Source organism: Lissotriton helveticus, assembly GCF_964261635.1.
Source record: "Lissotriton helveticus chromosome 1_1 unlocalized genomic scaffold, aLisHel1.1 SUPER_1_unloc_9, whole genome shotgun sequence".
NCBI classification, from domain to species: Eukaryota; Metazoa; Chordata; class Amphibia; order Caudata; family Salamandridae; genus Lissotriton; species Lissotriton helveticus.
Window position 1 is genome coordinate 757,161 of NW_027611736.1, and position 19,739 is coordinate 776,899.

Below are 19,739 nucleotides of genomic sequence, written 5' to 3' on the forward strand. Positions count from 1 at the left end.
GCCAGGGTCACTTGCTGTATGCAAGTATTGTTTCCTAAAACCAAGACAGCCGGGAGTCGCCACTTTGGCCTTCACTGAACATCTCTTCTATATAAATTGATACTTTAAGCAGAATGAAAGCCATTCTTTTTTTAAAAAAATGTGCCACTGACCTCGGCCAAAGAAACCTATGATCTGCAAGTCGCAAGGACTTCTGCAGAGTTACATGCCCTCTTAACTACAAATTGCCCTATACATTTCTCAGAAATGTTAAGTCGTATCTTAAACATGTCTGATACGAGTGGTATTCTACATGTATTTAAGACCGTATTTTCTGGACTGTTAGCACCTTTTGAAGCAGTCCTGGTAATATTTCCAAACTTTGTGCACTCTGTGTTTGGCGGATTGCCTCTCATTTTGTGACTCGCTGCAGGAATACTATTTTTGCTCCTATTGCTGCGATATGGCAAGTCATTTCACAAACGACACCTAGTTCTCCATGGAGACAACTCTACTAGCAATGAAGTGCTGTGAGCGCATCGTCCAAATGTTGGGACTACCTCGTCTAAGAGAATTAAATACCACATGGTTTCTGTCATTGAGACCAATTTGGCAAGATTGCATCCTACCTGTTCTACGCTGCCTGCTATGTAGAGAAGAATGAGTGTTAGACACATGTTTCACACTCCCATCAGTCATGCCAACGGATGTTGATACTTTGCTTGAACCAGTAACGGCCCATGCACTGTGTTGTCCCCAGCGGCTACCGATTCTGATGACGGCATTCATTGAGATCTCACAGACGCAAAATGCTTCTACTGTAATTAATGAATTTTTATCTTGTGTTCTGATTAACTTGGACATATTATATTTATCAATCTGTAACTTGGAAGATGTTTTTTTTTATAAAACCGAATTAAGTTTGTTGATAATAATCACTAGGGGATTCATTTACAGGATAGCATGGTATCCCTCACAATAACTCCAGGAGACACAGTCCACACAATGTACATGCTTTGTTCCCCCTACTTCCAACCTTACATGTACCCCTTATCACCTTCCCAAACCTCTCCCTGCTGATGCCAATGTGGTCCTCTGTCATCCCACAGACCATATTTTTGGCCCCTTTGAAACTGACCCATACTATAAAAATGCTGCAGTTGTAAATACATATCAACTACCATTTGTTGTGTTTAAACATTTTATTGAATAATTAAACCTAATAAACATAAGCTGATTATTAAAGCAAAACAAAACATCAGTTGCCATACACATAAGAGACAAAAGTAGTACATAAAAATCAACATACTGTAACACAGCAAAGTTATGTAGAACACAATTCCTAATTTCGGGCAATCTTTAAAGTTCAACAATAGAAACTTACACAGGAAAGGAAACAAAGAAGGTGGGATACAGTGATTTCATTAATGTAATGCTTCCTTGATATAGAAAAACAATTACCATTATTTTCCTTAAGCAATAAAGTCCGCACATTAAAATACTAAGAGAAAAATATTGAACAATGAACATTTCATATGTAATTAGAATTCAATTTGAATATTTTAACCTCCTCCGCATTATTTGACTCATGATTACAACCTGAATGCTTTCTGGAAGGAACCGCCTCATGGAGTTCAAAATCACATCTTTTCCAACAATAGGATTCAAATGATAAACTTGAATTTCAATTCAATTTATTTATTTAGGCCACTTTGGAGATCAACAATTTGATATATACACAAAATCCATACACTTTTGTAAAAATTGTCTCCTAAACTTGAATTCCATCCACTTTTTGATTAAACACTTCCCATTCCAGCAAGCATCACAGGACCACTTGTTGTTATCTTCCTAATTAGTGATAATGTTTCGGATGATTTTGAGGGAGGAGATTATCCCGGTCTGGCTAAAACTGTTTAATGGGATCTTATAAGGTACATCTCGCCTGCCTGACTCTTGGAGTGATGCAGTTACTGCACTGATTTTAAAGCCAGGGGAGAACCCAACTCAATGTCAGTCATACCACCCAATTTCTTTGCTAAATGTTGACTATAAAGTCTTTGCTGGAATTCTGAATGCCCGGCCTAGCAAAGTTGTTGGGCAAATAATTCACACGGATCAAAAGGGTTTCTTGCAAGGCCGGCAGATGTCTGATTTAATACATACCTTAATTGGGTCGATTGACTTTGCTTCGTCGCAGGGTCTCCGTCTATCAATCATTACTGTTGATGCAGCCAGGGCCTTTGACCGGGGTAACTGAAACCTTTTGAATAGGGTTCTTAAGGTTTTTGGTTTTGCTGATAGTTTTAGGGAAGTGTTGAAAGAAATATATAAATCCCCTCGGGCCCAGATTCTGGTTAATGGCAATATTTTCCCGATAGTTAAGATAGGGTGTGGAACTAGGCAGGGCTGCCCGCTTTCCCCCATCTTATTTGATTTATATACAGAGCCGCTAGCTCAGAGCGTAAGGCTGAATCAGAAGATTGTCCCTTTTTAAATCAATGGGTTTGTACGAAACGAAAGTTAGCACTGTATGCTGACGACCTGATCCTTCTATCATCCAATGTCAGCACTACACTTTCAGAGCTTGGAGCTGTAACCCAAACTTTTGGAAGCCTGTCAGGTTATGAGATAAACAATGAGAAAACCGAGGTTATGGCCTGGAACATAACCGATCAGGAGGGGAATTTTGCTAAAGAACTTAGATATTTAGGAGTTATAATATCTCAGGACCCCGCCCTAATCCCCAAGATTAATCTAGATAGAGTTTCAAAAGAGGTCAATGTCCTACTAAAAAGATGGCAGAGCATCCCACTTTCATTGTATGGGCGAGTTAATCTCATCAAGATGTGTGTCCTCCCAAAATACGCTTACCTTTTTAACAACGTTCCTTTAGAATTCGGAAAATCTGATATTCTTAAAATCCAGGGCAAGATATCTTCCTTTATTGGGGCAAGTAAAGCGATCCAGTTATCCTGGAAGAAATTAAGGCGCAAACTCCATGGAGGGGGGTGGCCCTACCAGACTTCCAGCTGTACTGTTGGGCTTATCAACTAAAGAACTGTAGAATGCTATTGCTCTCTCCGGACAGTTCGCTGATAGGCTGCATGTTTAAAGCCATGTTAGTAGGGGAAGAGGAGTTAGGTTTCATGTACAAGTTCAACTCTCGTAAATTCTTTAAAAAAATGTGTTTAAAGACCCTGCGTTCGGCGGCTAGGTTGTGGTCGGACTGCCGAAATTGTTAGGACTATCCTATTATAGTGATTGGGCGCCAGTTTGGGATCCTCCTGGTACAGCGGAGTGTCTTTTGGACTCTCTTGCTTACCCACTAAAAGAGGCAGGAGTTGTATATTAGAGAGACATTGTACTGGGTGACAAATGCCATTCCTGGGAATACTGGAACCATATTACTAACTGTACTTTGTCCAGGTTCAAGTTTTATCAGCTCTCGTCCTGCTGTAAGAAGGAAAGCTGGCCACTTATAGAGGATAGCAGTATGGAAAGCGAACTACAGGATCTAGCTCCTAGGAAAAAAGAAGTGGCGCAATGGTATAACCATCTTTTGGCAGCTACAGACAGAAAGATGGATCAACCATATAGAATCTGGGAGAACTACTTGCCGAGCGAGGAGTTGGAAACTTTATGGAAAGTATCTCTAGATACTCCTTACCCCCTGATTAAATCTGCTGCACTGAGAAAAAAACACTTTTTTACACTCCATAGAATCTATTGGTCTTCCCTTAAGTTATCCAAGATAAAGGGAGGTGGAGAAGCCAGCTGTATGAGATGCGGCCTTCAGAATGCAGATGATGTCCATGTATTGGCGTCCTGTTTCAAGATACAAGAATTTTGGAAAATGTGGGTAAGACTATCTCTAGAGCCCTGGGTCGCATCGTGGAGGTAAGCCCAACTCTTATACTATTTGGTTTTACTCCTGCACTGGGGGGAGCTTCAGACCCGATAGGGCCCCAACAAAAACTTGTGTTTTACTTAATTTTGCTGGCTAGGAGGGAGATTTGTAAACCATGGCGCCAGACGACATTTCCTACTTGGAATGCTTGGTGGAGTTCTGTTAGAACCAATAGGACCAAGGCTGCATTAATCTCCTCTATCCACAATGGATCTGATCTCTTCAGTTACTGCCGATAAGGTCGACTCTATACAGTAGTAGGGTCTGAACTCATGTTGAGCAGGATCCAGACAGTCCGTATTTTCAAAGAAGGTGGTGATCTCCTGATTCATGTCCTTTTCTAAAATGTTAGCAGGAAGTGGAAGGACCAATTTGGATCTGTAGTTCTTTCCATCTTAGGGATCGAGGGAAAGAGTCTTTAGAAGTGGCAAAATCAATGCCTTTTTCCAAGCATCTGGAAACAAGCCAGACTTGAGCACCATTTTAATAACAAAGTGAGATGAGCAGAAATGGTAGCTGAAACTGAATGGAGGGCAAGAATCTGCAGGGCTCCAAATTTCATAGTGTTGATAAGATTAGAGACTTTCTCTTCAGGAAGTGGGGTGAATGTACTCATTACCAGGAAATGGAAAGTTAGTTTATTCACCGTACGTTACTCCACTGTATCTGTCCCTGAAGATTATCTGGTTTTATCTTAAAATTCAGGAATATTTTATTTACTTTGGAAAATAGAATACGGTTAGTTCATCACAGCTTTTTGGCTGGGAGTTGCTAAGTTTTTAAAATCAAAGGATGAAAGTGATTTAACTGTGTTGAACAGTAGGCTGTAACTCTTCCTCCAACATTGCTGTTGGTGCCTACATTTTCTTTTACATTTCTTGAGATCATAGGAGTACCATGGCATGGAAGGCGCAGACAGATGGTTAGTCTTCAATCTAAAAGGCCCTACTTGACAAACTGTCTGGTAATGTGCAAGATGATTAGCCTTAAGTGGCTCAAGACTTTCACTGATCAGAAGTAGCTCTCACTTCAGAAAAGGTTGAAGACCCCTGTTGTAAACACTTAATATCCCCAAAATCAAATAATTGATGAATGCAAAACAGCAGGCAGGCCTTTTATTGGCCCATTGGCGAGCGCTGGCTCAATGCAAGGACGAGGTAGCATTCACTGGCATTTTTATGAAAAGTGCAGGCTTGTTACAAAACTGGCGATTTATTTTTGCACATCGCTATATCCTGGAGGGTCTGAATGACAATGCTCCCAAATATAATCATGCCGTGTGGGAAACAGTGGCCTAAACTCTGCCGACGAACACACGCTATTCAGGATAGATGTGTTGCAGCAAAGTTTGTAATATGTTGTGACTTGGACACAGCCAATTGCTTTGGTCAGGTGATTGACATGAGTGTGGAACTTCGGTGCATTGCCTGGATTAGGTCTATATGCTTCTCTAAAGAAACCCAAGCATCGTTAATGGACAAGCTATTCGATGGCTCTCACCTTTTAAGCAAGAAAGTGGACTAGGCCCCAGACAGATTCCTTGGGTCTGTATGCCTCTGCCACGCAATTTCATCACAAATCTCGTCCCCTTTTGGCTACAGTAGGGTTTTGCAACTCTGCCAGCGCCAGACCCTGCTGCAAACCCAGCAGGTCTCCCAGTTCTTTCATGGCCATGGCACACAAAGGCAACGTCCAGGACATCATGCCACTGAGTGACCTGCTGCTACAGCTGGCACAGCTGCAAAACCTCTTTGTGTCCTTCCAGACACCGACTCGCCCTATTGTAGGCAGCATCCAACATTTTCTCCAGAGAATTAGATTATGCCAGTGGCAGACCCCTCTCCCTATTCCACCCAGACTTAACAGTGGTGACGGATGTATCACGTCTGGGATGGGAAGGCCATATGGGAGACAGAAATTAGGGAACCCTCATCACCGGCAGAGACCAAACTCCACATCAAGCTGTTGGAGTTGGGAGCATTTCACTTGGCGGTGAAGGTCTTCCTGCCCACCATCACAGGGGGGCGGGTGCAGTTTCTCACAGACAAGGCAGTCAATGACAGTGGTCTCATCAGGAAATGTCATACTTGAACTTGTTTGACAGCGAGCCGAGGAATCACTGGCTCCCAGGTACGCTGCCCTGAGATACAGAAGAATGCTTACTGGGTTGTATTGAATATAGTGTGAGAAGCATATCGGAGAGACAGTGATCTAACGTCCTGATGAGTCCACGGTAATTAACTGGAATGGTTGAAACATTGACTAAACAGGGACTATTTCATATAAATGATGTCTTCTAAGAATCGCCTTTGCTTAACTTGCATTGTACAAAAGCAATTTACAGCCCTGTTTCTGTTTACAAAATGTGGATCGGACTGTGTTATCATCATATCACTTTCATCTTGAGCACTGCGCAGTCATCACTCAACGATTTATATATACCCTTGCTGCTGAGAATACAATTAGAATTTTTGGAAATGAAAAGGCCACATCTGAATTCTAATCATGATAAAAATGGTGAATTAATATCTAACCAGGGCCTCCATTTGTGATACAGACCAGTGAGATAATGAACTCATAGACCTCTTAGTTGTTCACTGTGCGCATGGGAAGTACTTCTATGCGTCTTCGCTTGTTACTTCTGGAGCAGAATGATGTCGACACTGAGCTGCATGATGTCTCCTACTGTGTGCAGCAGGAGAGCTTTAAAGTTTGAGGATCCAGTCTGGTGTGTGGGGAATATTCACACGGTCAGGTAAAGGAGTACCCACCAGAAAGAGCGTTATCGAAGGCAAGTAACTGGTTGGTTATGTTTTTCTGCTGTCGTATATTATCTCATTCTGGGTGGTGAACTCTGCTCGCGGAGTTTTCTGTACTCCGCGGAGCTCGCATAGTTCCTAAAAACTCCGCTCCATGGAGCGTAGCAAGGTTTTTTTCGACGCTTGCGCTCTTTAACGTCATGTGCCAGAGCGGGGAAAATCCACCTCCTAATGAGATTTTTCCTTGCTCGCGCTCGCCATGGTCTAGTTGGCGAGCAAAATCAACCTCCTGGGGCGATTTCTCAAAGCGGGTCGTCGGATTTCTCAATGTGAGTGGTCGCGGCAGGTCACAAGCACTCGCGTTGAGAAAACTTACTTCGCATTGACAAAGCTGCCGCTCGAGTAGAGGCAGCTGCACCCTCTTGCACTGCACATGGTGCCATTCGCAATTATTTTTAGCGGGCAAGACAAACACCAGGAGCTCAAAATCACCACAAACAGCATGACCCTTACGTACTCCGCTGCTCGCGGAACTCTGCGTAGACCGCCAGACTTTTTTTGTCACTGTGCGGAGTTCCTCATTGAGGAACTCTGCATAGGCTTAATCTTATCATGAAAATATAGATATCAGTCATATGTTAAGAATCAATGGTAAGTAGAAACCTTTTGGGTGGAGTAAAATTTAAGGCATTATTATTGTGATTTTTTTGGCAATTATTTGATTTTTGCAAGCACTAACACTACTCTGTGTAAAGTAAAGACCTTGAGAGTTTTGTAACTTTCAGAAATACTCAAATTGTGGATTCTGTTGCAATTAAAAATATTTCCAGGCCTGAAATTTCTTTGGACGTTGAATGCGGACAGCCTAAGTTATCCTGCAAGAGTTTCTTGATGAATCCTATTGCAACTACAATATGTGCTCTCTCATGTAAAGTCAGGTTGTTAGAAGCTTTTCTGCAACTCAAGATACGCCTTACTTTTCACCTCATGTGGATGCATTTCTCATGTTTAGTGAGATCTCCTTTCTGAGTAAAATGTTGCTGGCTTTCCCGTCCTGTATATGTCTTTAGTCCAGTGTGAATTCTCTCATGTGAAGTGACATTGTATTCAAGGCTAAACCTTATCTGACATTCATAACACACATAAGGCTTTATTCCCCCGTGTGAGTTCACTCATGTCAAGTGAGAAGTAATTTGTAACCAAAACGTTTCTTGCATTTCGAGCACTCCTAAGGTTTTTCCCCAGAGCGGGATCTCTCATGAAGCAGAACAGTCTTTCAGATACAAACTTTTAAGGCATAAGGATTTTTTCCAGTGTAGAGATTCTCATGGTGAGATAGCATTTTTCTCTGCAACTTTTCTGGAATTCTGAGCACTCATTAGGTTTTTCATCAGTATGGAGTCGCTTTTGGTTAGTGAGGCTGTGCCAATCAAATAGGAATTTCTGGCATTCACCGCATTGGTAATGTTTTTCCCCTGTGTGAGTCTGCTCATGTAGAGTGAGATTGCGTTTAAAATTGATGCTTTTCTGGCACTTGGAGCACTGAATTATTTTGATGGTGTGTTTTCTTATGGCGCTTGTAACCATCTCTTCCTCTGAATCTTTTCTGACATTTAGAGCACTGATAATTTTTTTTCTCTAGTGTGGTTTCTCACATGTTCAGTGAGATGAGATTTTTGGCTGAAACATTTTAGGCATTCAGAGCACTGATAAGGCTTTTCTCCAGTGTGGATTCTTATATGGTAAGTGAGACTGCCTTTTTCACTGAAACATTTCTGGCATTCGGAGCACTGATAAGGTTTTTCCCCAGTGTGGGTTCTTATATGCTGAGTGAGATTGATTTTTTCATTGAAACATTTGTGGCATTCAGAGCACTGATAAGGTTTTTCCCCAGTGTGGGTTCTTATATGCTGAATGAGATTGCTTTTTACACTGAAACATTTCTGGCATTCAGAGCACTGATAAGGTTTTTCCCCAGTGTGGATTCTTGTATGTTGAGTGAGTCTTATTTTGTCACTGAAACATTTCTGGCATTGAGAGCACTGATAAGGTTTTTCCCCAGTGTGAAATCTCACATGTGCAGTTAGAAGTGATTTAAGTCTGAAATCTTTTGGGCATTCAGAGCACTGATAAGGTTTTTCCCCAGTGTGGATTCTTATATGCTTAGTGAGACTGCATTTGTTTATGAAACATTTCTGACATTCAGAGCACTGATAAGTTTGTTCCCCTGTGTGGGTTTTTATATGCTGCGTGAGAGAGCGTTTTTCACTGAAACATTTCTGGCATTCAGAGCACTGATAACGGTTTTCCCCAGTGTGGATTCTTATGTGCCGTGTGAGACTCCTTTGGTCACTGAAACATTTCTGGCATTCAGAGCACTGATAACGGTTTTCCCCAGTGTGGATTCTTATGTGCCGTGTGAGACTCCTTTGGTCACTGAAACATTTCTGGCATTCAGAGCACTGATAAGGTTTTTCCCCAGAGTGGGTAAATGCATGTTGATATAGAGTCGCTTTGAAACTAAACCTTTTCTGGCATTCAGAGCACTGATAAGGTTTTTCCCCAGTGTGGAATCTCAAATGTTCAGTTAGAATAGATTTACGGTTGAAATGTTTTGGGCATTCAGAGCACTGATAAGGTTTTTCCCCAGTGTGGAATCTCAAATGTGCAGTTAGAAGTGATTTACGTTTGAAATGTTTTGGGCATTCAGAACACTGATAAGGGTTTTCCCCAGTGTGGATTCTTGTATGTTCAGTGAGTCTGATTTTGTAACTGAAACATTTCTGGCATTCAGAGCACTGATAAGGTTTCTCTCCAGTGTGGGTTCTTATATGCCGAGTGAGACTGCTTTGGTCACTGAAACATTTCTGGCATTCAGAGCACTGAAAAGATTTTTCCCCAATGTGGGTTCTTATATGCCGAGTGAGACTCCATTGGTCACTGAAACATTTCTGGCATTCAGAGCACTGATAAGGTTTTTCCACAGAGTGGATTAATGCATGTCGAGATAGGCTCGGTTTGTTACAAAACCTTTTCTGGCATTCAGAGCACTGGTAAGGTTTTTCCCCAGTGTGGGTCCTTGTATGTATAGTAAGTCCTCTTTTGTCACTGAAACATTTCTGGCATTGAGCACACGGATAAGGTTTTTTCACAGAGTGGGTTAATGCATGGCGAGATAGGCTCGGTTTGTTACAAAACCTTTTCTGGCATTCAGAGCACTGATAAGGTTTTTGCCCAGAGTGGATTCTCATATGTTCAGTGAGTTTCGATTTACGGGCGAAACTTTTTTGGCATTCAGCGCACTGGTAAGGTTTTTCCCCAGAGTGGGTTAATGCATGTAGATATAGACTCGGTTTGATACTAAACCTTTTCTGGCATTCAGAGCACTGATAAGGTTTTTCCCCAGTGTGCATTCTCATATGCTTAGTAAGATAAGATTTACGCCTGAAACTTTTTTGGCATACTTTGCACGGAGAGTGGTTTTCCCCAGTGTGGATTTTCATATGTTCTGTGAGATAAGATTTACGCCTGAAACTTTTTGGGCATACATTGCACTGAAAGTGGTTTTCCCCAGTGTTCATTCTATCAAATTCTGTGAGATAAGATTTATGGCTGTATCTTTTTTGGCACATGTAACTTTTTTCCCCAACTTAGGTTATTTTACCTTGATTGAGGCGGTTTTGAACACTGAATTTGTTCTCACAGGTCGTGTTTTTATAAGGTGTATTCCTAGAGTTAATATCTCTATGTTTAGTTTTCTCTTGCTTATATGCCACGGTAAGAGTGAACCCGATTTTAGAGTTGGGCTTGTTTAGATAATGTTCAGCATTTATCTCAAAAATAAATTGTGTGTAATCTTCTTAACACTTGAATCGAGCAAAATATGTCTGGAAGCAGCCCTGTAACACATGTCGAAATGTTTTTAGTAGATAATAATCTTTAGGTTATAGCCTATCCGGCAGCAACTTATTTTGTGACTGAAGTTTTTCTCGAATCTATTCGTATAGGTTCTTAGCAATGCAGTGATAAGGTGTTAGTCTGATATTTAATGATTAAACTGATAAGTACCTTTTTGCACTGACGTAATGGCAGTAACTGAAGGCGTTAGAACGTGCACAGTACTATTGTGGATCATTAGTCGCAGAACATCAGTTCCTTTTACCCTTTCTATGTTTTGTGTAAGGTTAAGATTTGTAGTTCTGAAGACGAGGATTTATTTACATTACCTATAGCTCATTTATTCGATTTTTATCTTTAACAGTTTTACATATCACTCATGCACAGCAGATAATGTTGAGGCGATTTACATAGAATTACATAACAGTACACAATAAAAAGGAAACAATCTGAGATGGTTATGAACACAATAAAGTGGTGAATTTTTAAGGTTTTCGCTTGAGTGAGCAGAGTGGGTCGTGGTTTTCTACCCAGAGGCAGATAGTCTCAAACTTGCGTAACTGGTTAAAAACGGTTGTTGAACAAAGGTGATTTTCCAATCTTTTGGTTGTTAACGTGTCAGCTTCGGAGTCTTCTCTCAGCGTCTTTTCTTTGATGGTTTGCAGGAGAAACTTTTTGTTATAACTTTCTTTTATGCAGTTTGTGCTTCCTCTCTGGAATTACATGATGTTTTAGATGAACGTTATTTCTGTGCACAGAAATGGCTTTGCTCTGGGTTAATGAAATACTAAATTAGAGACTTCACTTACAGTATAGTACTTTCCTCAGCTCCCACTTCCTCGCCACACCTAGATTTTGGAAATTGTTTAAACGTAGAATGCTGGATGTCCTTCAGTTTTTCAAAATAATCCTTCTTATGGCACTGACTTCAGTTGCCTGATGCTAAATCTTGCTTTCTTCGTCAGTAATTTCAATCACCTATAGTATTAAAATTAAATAGTTAATACACGAAAATGTCCCAAAATATAATTTACAAGCCAAATCAATGCAGAGTTGCAGAATTTTGAAAATGTTGAGCTGTTTTTCAGACAGTGCAGAGTGTAGAATGGTAGCCTGGGAGTACTTGGATGTAGGAGTGAGGATTTATAGAATTTTCAACATTTTATTAAGCTCACAAAGGATACATGCACCCTATGGACTTGTAACATAGAATCCCAAAGGCAGAAATGAAAGTCATATGCACTGGCACCAAACAGATATTTAAAAAAGGATACTATTTATTAATTTTTAATGTAGATTTCTGGGACAGGAATTTCCCCTCCATGGACAACAGGCGTTTCCCCCTGCCCTGCGGTACCACCTACTTGTATCTGGTATCCTGACTTTTGAGCTCTGGCCTCTGCCGCACGCAAATCTATTGTGTATTGCGAGGACTATGCCTAGACCTATCCCTCAACTATGGTCCAGAGTATGAATCAACAGAAATGAAATTAAGGAGTACTTTCACGTGCTCATTTTATTCCACCTGATTACCAGTTGTTGGGTTTTTCTGCACCTAGATGTACCGGGTGCAGAAAAACAGGACACAATTTTTTTCCAGACAGGAAAATTAGACTGAAAAGACGCACAAGACTCTGGGTGCAGCAGAAGCAGCCAAGACTTATGCTGGTTTTTTTTACAAACTATGGGAAACGCACAATTCTTTCCTTTGTTAGACATTTCTTTACCCTTCCCTCCCCTGATTCACCTATCGCCCCCCAACCAACCACATGCATTTATCTACCACCTGCTTAAAACTAGTGGTAAATAAAAGCAGAAAAACACTATGAAATAGTGAATGGCATGTTGTTTGACAGGCAGAAGAATCTGTTCCTCGTGGCAACTCCCCTGTCCATGGCGTCAAACTTGTGACTGCACGTTACGGGGTAAATGTACCACAAAGTAAAAAAAAAAAAAAAAATTACATGAGATTTTTCTGCCACTCCAGTACTGTGCAACTTCTAACAAGGGACTATGGGAGGTCTTGGACCGGTCCTGTGACCTGGAGGGTCACACCAAGTGTGCCCTCATTAAGGGCAGAGGACTGTCATGGGTTTAACAGATAGAGCGGTGGTGGCAATGCACCCTGTTGTAAGGATCAATAGCCTGATGAGATCTTTGCATCATGGTCAGTGGAGTGGCGTCCTGCTGACACACTTATGCAATGCTCCATTTCTTTGCCTGTGCCCAGACTTTGCACTATCATCAAGTGCGTGTTTAGGGTGTTGGTGTGCGTAGCATAAATGCAATGTGAGAGTGCGACAGAGTAAACCGCATCTCCTGCCTGCCAGTTGTGTATGCAAGTGGGACCATCTATCCCTCTTTTACACCCCAGTTCAAAGTCCTCTGTTACCAAGGAATAATGTGCTCTACAAAGTACTCAGGTGCCTGCTGTGACACCAGGGATGGTGTCAGCCTGACAGTTTATCTAAGTTAAAGGGACATCACCTGCAGGCTGAATTACTTAATGGAGAAGCTGTGTAACTGTCCTGAAGAGCCTAAAAGTCTGCCTAGAAGCCTGCCTGTCTGGTATGAAAGGGAAGGGAGTTTTACTATCCAGCAGGAGGACAAGGCTGTCCTGGAAGAAGCAAGGTCCGACACATCCTCGTTATTTGTAGGGCGGGTCGGAAAGCCATCCAGCAGTACCAGCTAGTCTGAGGGACCCCCTCCTCCCCCGCCAAGACTCTCCCAACAGTTCAAGGCAGAAAATAAAACTCTACGACAACATGATTGTTGAGGCCCAGTAGGAGAGTGTGTGCTGCCAACATGCCCGTTCAAGGTTGTATTTGCCAAAGTCCTAACACAACAAGGTCTGAATCTATTGACTTCCTGGAGAGCCTGTGTTGGGCTTTTAGCTGCTGAATTTCTGACTACTCTGTGTCAGAGGCCCATGAGGGACTACAACTACTCCAGTGTCGAACACCCCGTCTGAGCTTACACCTGTGGTCCAGCCGGCCACAGTGTGGGCTCAATTGCTGATGGTCGTGCCTCCAGAGGAGGCTGCACTTATAGACAGGCCAGGTGTGACTGCTACCTTGGGACTGCTGATCTTCAGGCAACTGGAAAGAAAAGACAGAGTGGGCGCCCTACTGAATGCAGCCCTACATCCAGGACAAAAGCACTCCACAAAAGCCTGCTGGTGGGTCAATGCTCTCTCGAGTCTTCGGGCGTGCCATTCAAGTGCCGGGAAACAGGAAAGAGACCCAGACAAGACTGACTCATCCTGTGAAAGGGTAAGACACTTACGACTGAGCATACACGCATTGGGTGACTGAAGTGACAGAACTGACCCTATACTATATTCATGATACTCCTAAATGCCCCTAGAGGGGAAGAGGGTATCAGAACCGAACGCACCTGTCTTCAGCACATGGTAATCTGGCATGCCTGCTCTATCTTTTCACCCAGACTGTCCATAAAGATGATTTTAGAGCCGCTACACACATAGCAGGGGGAATCTCAGACCATTCGCTGGTGTGGGTGCAACTCGATGGTCCGGTTTTGGACTTCATGCTACCCCCAAGGGTTGATCCATGATATTTAAAAGACAAGACGTTCAAAGCTCGTATGAGAGATGGAATCACTACTATTTTAAGGTGAACAGGCGGCCTGTTGAATCAGCTTGCGTGCTATAGGATGATTTCAAGGCAGTGATCCTTGAGGACACTGACAACAAGGGGACGGAAATACTGGGAGAGACTACCTAAAAGACCTGACCCTGCCAATGCTAACGAATGAGGACCGAGACGCACTAGACCAAGACCTGACAGTAGACTAAATCAATAAGACAATAGGAACCTTGCAAACAGGGCAAGCAACAGGGCCTAATGAGCTCCCCTTAGAATTATATAAAAGAATGATGGATGAAATCATGGAGTACCTCCAGAGTATATTTCAGACTGCCTGAAAATAAGGGTGTCTCCCGGAGGACCAAAGAACGTCTGAGGTGGCGGTCATCCCAAAAATGGACGAACCAGCAACTGAGTGTGGGTCTTATAGACCTATCTCCCACTTAATTTTGAGACTAAGGTCCTTGCGTAGGCCCTGGCGATCTGCGTGCGGACAGTAATTGTAAAAGTGGTTCAACCTGATCAATGGGGCTTTATGCCACACCAGGGAATGCGCTTAAATCTCCGACACCTTAATGGAGTACCACACGCAACAGGGGATTCCTTTGCTAAAACCAGTGGTGCTGCTGTCATGCTCTTGTAATGTGGCCCCTCTAGTGCGCATGAGCGTCAATAATACAGTCTCCCAAGTCTTTACCCTCCGACAGGGATGTTCCTTGTCTCCTATGCTCATCACACGTGCGTGGGTTCGCCAGGACCTCTCTTATGAGGTACTCCAGTTGATCAGGAGTGGGATGAGAGAATCTCCCTCTACGCTGACGTTTTGCTATATGACACGTAACAAGTCTTCTCGAGTGAACGAATCCTACACATTTTTCACATATTTGGAGATCAATTGGAAGACGTTTTTTTTTTATATATAAAGACCTTTATTAGAGGCAAGTAAGAAATACACAGCTTTTACGCCTACAACCTGTGAGAGCAGGCCGGCAGCAACAACAAGCGGTGTCATAACCAACAGATACTGTCTGGGGAGGATCATTTAAGTAACACAACATGTCGCCTACAACCCATCTGGGCCGGCCGCGATACAAAGTGGTTGAAGCTGTCAAAGGAGATGTTATTTTGCAATCAAACTACTGAGCAGTTTTCAAACATTGAACATTTGAGGTCACTTTTCAAACTTTTTGTTCTCTAAAACAGTGCATAGGGAACAGTGAAAGCAATGTGGTCAATCCCACCCACAGTGTATCCACCATACGTAGTATGTGGTACGGAGGACATTTTAGCGCAGAGCGAGAATGTAATGTTGCCCCGGACCGGGAGCAGGCTGGATTTGGAGTGAGTGCACTCTGCCGCCGGATGACCAGCATTTGTGTTGTGGGGGGGGGGATAGGTGTAGTCTGTGTCTTCGTCCGTGGTCTGGAGAGATCGCAACGCATCTGAATGTTATGTATCATGTAGAGTATGGCAAGTGGGGAGTGTCTCCCACTCCGGCCGGGAGCTTAGCCAGCGCGCAACTTGGTAGTTCGGTATGGATGTAATGTTACGCATTCAGACGGAATGTCACTACTAGGCTCATGACCCATACCACCCCTGGGCCCGGTACAGTGCATCATGTAATGTACTTGGATGGGGGTGGGGGAGGAATGTGGTTCCAGAGTAAGGGAAGGAATCAAGTATCATCGTACGGGCGTAGAGTAGACGCACCATTCGGTACAAGGGGTAGAGCAGCCTGGCCTGTAGCATCTTGATGGTCTGTCCCAGATTCATCATCGCCCTGGGCCTTAAGTAGATAGGCCGTAAACGGGCCCCAGAGATCTCGGGGACGTGATTTGTGAGGTAATAGGTCAGCATAGTTGTGTAGTTGGTCCTGCCAAGTGGACATGGTGGTCAGCCATATCTTGAATTTAGGAGCACGTCCCCGGCCCCATCTGCAGGCTACGTGCCGTTTTGCAAGCAGGAAGCCCAGCGCGAAGAATTTCCGTTTTTTTTAAGCGCCGGGGTGGAGTGGCCTAGGAGAGCAATTTTGGGACAGGGTGCAACTGTAATCCCTATCATTTCAGACATGGCTTCAAAGATCTCCACCCAGTACGCGGCAACAGCATGGCATGACCAAGCCAAGTGAATGAAGTCCGCTCCTGTCTGGTGACATCTAAGGCATCTGTCATTATCCCGCAGCCCATACCGGCACAGCCTGGCGGGGGTGTAATAGAGACGATGAAGAAATTTAAAATGTACCAGCCTGAGGCGAGCATTACTTATCACTATGTTCGTGTGTGAGCAGCTTTCCTCCCATTGGTCATCAGAAAGTGGGGCACCCAGATCTTCGTCCCAGTCATGTCTCGCTCTAATGGATGGAGGTGTGGAGGCTGCATATGCGTGTTTATATAGCATGGAAACTACGTGCTTCGGTGTGTCAGTGTGGAGAAGAGCGTGTAGGGGAGCCATGACTTCCGGCTCTTCTGGGAAGCAGGGGGTGACTGCCTTAATATTTTGTCGCAGCCTCGTGTACAGGATTGTATCCATGACTGAGGGCAAGTGGTCCCCAAAGAATTGAGCCGCGGTGCGAAATTGTCCCTGTATGTATAGGTCCCCCCATGTATGAAGCGCTAGTTTGGTAAGCATTTTGCAGCCAATCTCTTCACGGGAGACACTTAACCTAGGGTCATGGGCAAGGCTCATGCGTGGGGAGTATAGGAAGGCAACCTCCATGCGGTCTGCTATCCTACGCCAGGCGTGCACCGTGCAGTCCACTGTGGTGGGGTCCCGATCAGTTATTCGGGCTGCCGAATATAGGTATCCCGAAGGCTTTTCAGGTCTCATGTATCATCTTCTACGGCAAGGTGAGCCATGAAGGGAGGCGGGTGGAGCCAGTACGCGGCAAAGTGGCCCTGAGCACAGTCATAGTATAGTCGAAAGTTCGGGACGTCGAATCCACCCTGGTGGTAAGGCAACATGAGTGTCCGTAGCCCCATCCTGGCCTGTTTCCCTCCCCAAATATGTCTCGACAGCTGGGAATATAGGGCGCAGAAAAAGTATGAGCCAGGGCTATATGGGATATTAATTAGTAAAGAGGTATAGCATCTTAGGGAGGATTACCATCTTAATTAGCAATATACGCCCAGCCATAGATAACGGGAGGTGGATCCATTTAGCTACGCTGTCAGCCAATTTGTCGAGGACTGTACCATAGTTCGCCCTAATTAGGGCCTCACGGTCCCTGGTGATGTTGATGCCCAAGTATTTTATCTCGTCATTTTCCCACAGCAGTGGGTAGTCGAGAGGGAACTGCAGGGTTTTGTCTGTTAGGGGGAACAAAGCGGACTTTGACCAATTTATCTGTATTCCTGCTATGGCTCCAAATTTAGTGATCTCGCGCAGAAGAGGGTTCAGATTTTCTCGCGGTTTGTGGATATATAGAGTAATATCGTCTGCATACAATGAAATGAGCAGTTGACGCTCCAGGTAGATCAGGGAGCGGTGGTTATGATGTTGTCGGAGCTTGGCCGCTAGAGGCTCAATAGCTATTGCAAATAGGACCGGGGAGAGCGGGCACCCCTGCCGAGTTCCTCTATGAATTTCAAAGGGGGCCGAGCGGGATCCATTTAAGAGCACAGCAGCATGCGGTTTACGATATAAGAGCCTGATCCAGTCTATAAAGCTAAAGGGAGTTCCCATACGTTCCAGTAGTGATAGCAGGTAGTCCCACTCCAGGGAATTGAAAGCTTTAGTGGCGTCTAGGAAGACCGCCGCTGCCTCACAATTAGGGTCAATATCTTGCAGAACAGCCTGCAATGTACGAAGGTTATGGGAAGTAGCGCGATTCGGGACAAAGCCCGCTTGGTCCGGAAGGACCAGACGCTCCATCAGGAGATTTAGTCGAGATGCCAGGACCTTCGCCAATATTTTGACATCAGTGTTCAATAACGATAGGGGTCTGTAAGAGTCACAGTGCTCTGGTGGTTTGCCCGGTTTCAACAGGGACGTTATTAGGGCTTCGCGCATACTAAGTGGCATGATGCCATCCTCCAGGGCTGAATAGTGAAATGAAATAAAATGAAATGAAAGAAAGTATTTATAGAGCGCACGGTGGCCAAACGGCTTCCTGGCGCTGAGAGCTCTACTGGACAGAACAGACAGGGCCGAGGAAGTTAGCAGGGGTAGGCCTGGGCAAACAAGAATGTTTTCAGCGCTTTGCGGAAGTGTGAAAAAATGGGAATAGAACGCATGGAAAGAGGGAGGAAATTCCAAAACCGGGGGGCAAGGACAGAGAATCTGGTTCCACCAGTGCGGGATTTACGAAAGCGGGGAACAGTGAGGAGGGCAGAGGTAGATGAGCGGAGGGTACGGGCAGGGGTGTGAGTGGAGATCAAAGAATTAATGAACGCCGGAGCAGAGCGATCAACAGCCCGGAAGACTAGGCACCCTAGTTTAAACAGGGATCTCTGTAAAACGGGGAGCCAGTGGAGAGATTTAAGGACAGGAGTAATATGATGAGTTTTGGGAAAATGAAAAATAAGTCGGGCAGCCTGATTTTGGATTGCTTGAAGACGACGGGTTTCGTAGGCAGGAATACCCACGAACAAGCTGTTTCCATTATCAAGGCGGGAAGTAATGAGGGCAGTATACCTGCTTCAGTATGGGGGCCAGCACATGGATGAAGGTTTTATAAAAGTCTATTGGCAGGCCGTCTGACCCCGGAGCCTTGCCAGATTTCATGGACATAATAGCGTCTTTTATTTTGTCCAGTTCCAGTTTGTGGTGTAAAAACTTTTGTTGGGTCGGGCCTAGCCATGCAATGGCAGTGTCATCGAGGTACGCGCGCAAGTCAAGAGCTGTCTGTCTGTGGGAGGTGTACAGTGTTTTGTAATGAGTAGTAAGGACGTGCAGTTGCCTGGGGAGGTCCCTTTGTGGTGCACCCTGGTCATCCAGCAAGGTGGTAACATAATTGTGGTGTCTGGGGGGTCTAATAGCAGAAGCGAGCGCCCTACCCGGTCTATCCCCCTCTCCATAAATGCGTGCTGTGTAAGGATTCCCCAGGAATTTACATTCTTTCTCAGCAGCTACAGTGTACTCATTAACTTTTTCCCTGAGCTGAGCCAGATCCGCCTGCCCCTGTGATCTGTGGGATACGGTCTGTTCGAGAGTGCGAATTTCTGCTTCTATCTTGCGCAGTTCCCCCCGAAGGGATTTGAGGACTCCGCCTCCCTTGGAAATACACCACCCCCTCACCGTAACTTTAAAGGCTTCCCAAACTGTAGTAAAGCTGGAGACTGAGTCAATATTGCGATCAAAGAAATCTATTATGTCTTGCTCTAGGTCTGCCCTAAAGGCCGAGTCTGTGAGGTGTGCAGGGTTGAGGCGCCAGCTCAAGTAAGGAGAGACGTCAAGGGGAATGCACAGGGAAAGGAGGACTGGTGAGTGGTCGGAGAATGTTCGAGCCAAGTGCAGAGTCTTGACCACCCACGGGGTGAGTCCCGCCGACACGAAAATATAGTCAATGCGTGCCCAGGTGGAATGGACTGCGGAGAAGTGTGTGCCCTGCAGTAGAGAAGGGTGCGAGTGCCTCCACGTGTCTGTCAA

General features: G+C 44.3%; 1 protein-coding gene and 1 pseudogene across 1 annotated transcript in view; one reads left to right on the plus strand and one right to left on the minus strand.

Moving 5' to 3' along the window:
* Positions 1–6,605, plus strand: part of LOC144806604 (uncharacterized) — a 129,583-nt pseudogene extending 122,978 nt beyond the window's left edge.
* LOC144806576 (uncharacterized) overlaps positions 1,178–19,739 on the minus strand; it is a 58,144-nt gene continuing 39,582 nt past the window's right edge. Inside the window, exons 4-5 of the mRNA XM_078672910.1 lie at positions 11,355–11,523; positions 1,178–11,258 (exon numbers count right to left, since the gene is read on the minus strand). Of these exons, the coding sequence (XP_078529036.1) occupies positions 8,262–10,280 (2,019 nt within the window). The 5' untranslated portion in view covers positions 10,281–11,258; positions 11,355–11,523 and the 3' untranslated portion in view covers positions 1,178–8,261. The remainder of the gene's footprint in view (positions 11,259–11,354; positions 11,524–19,739) is intronic.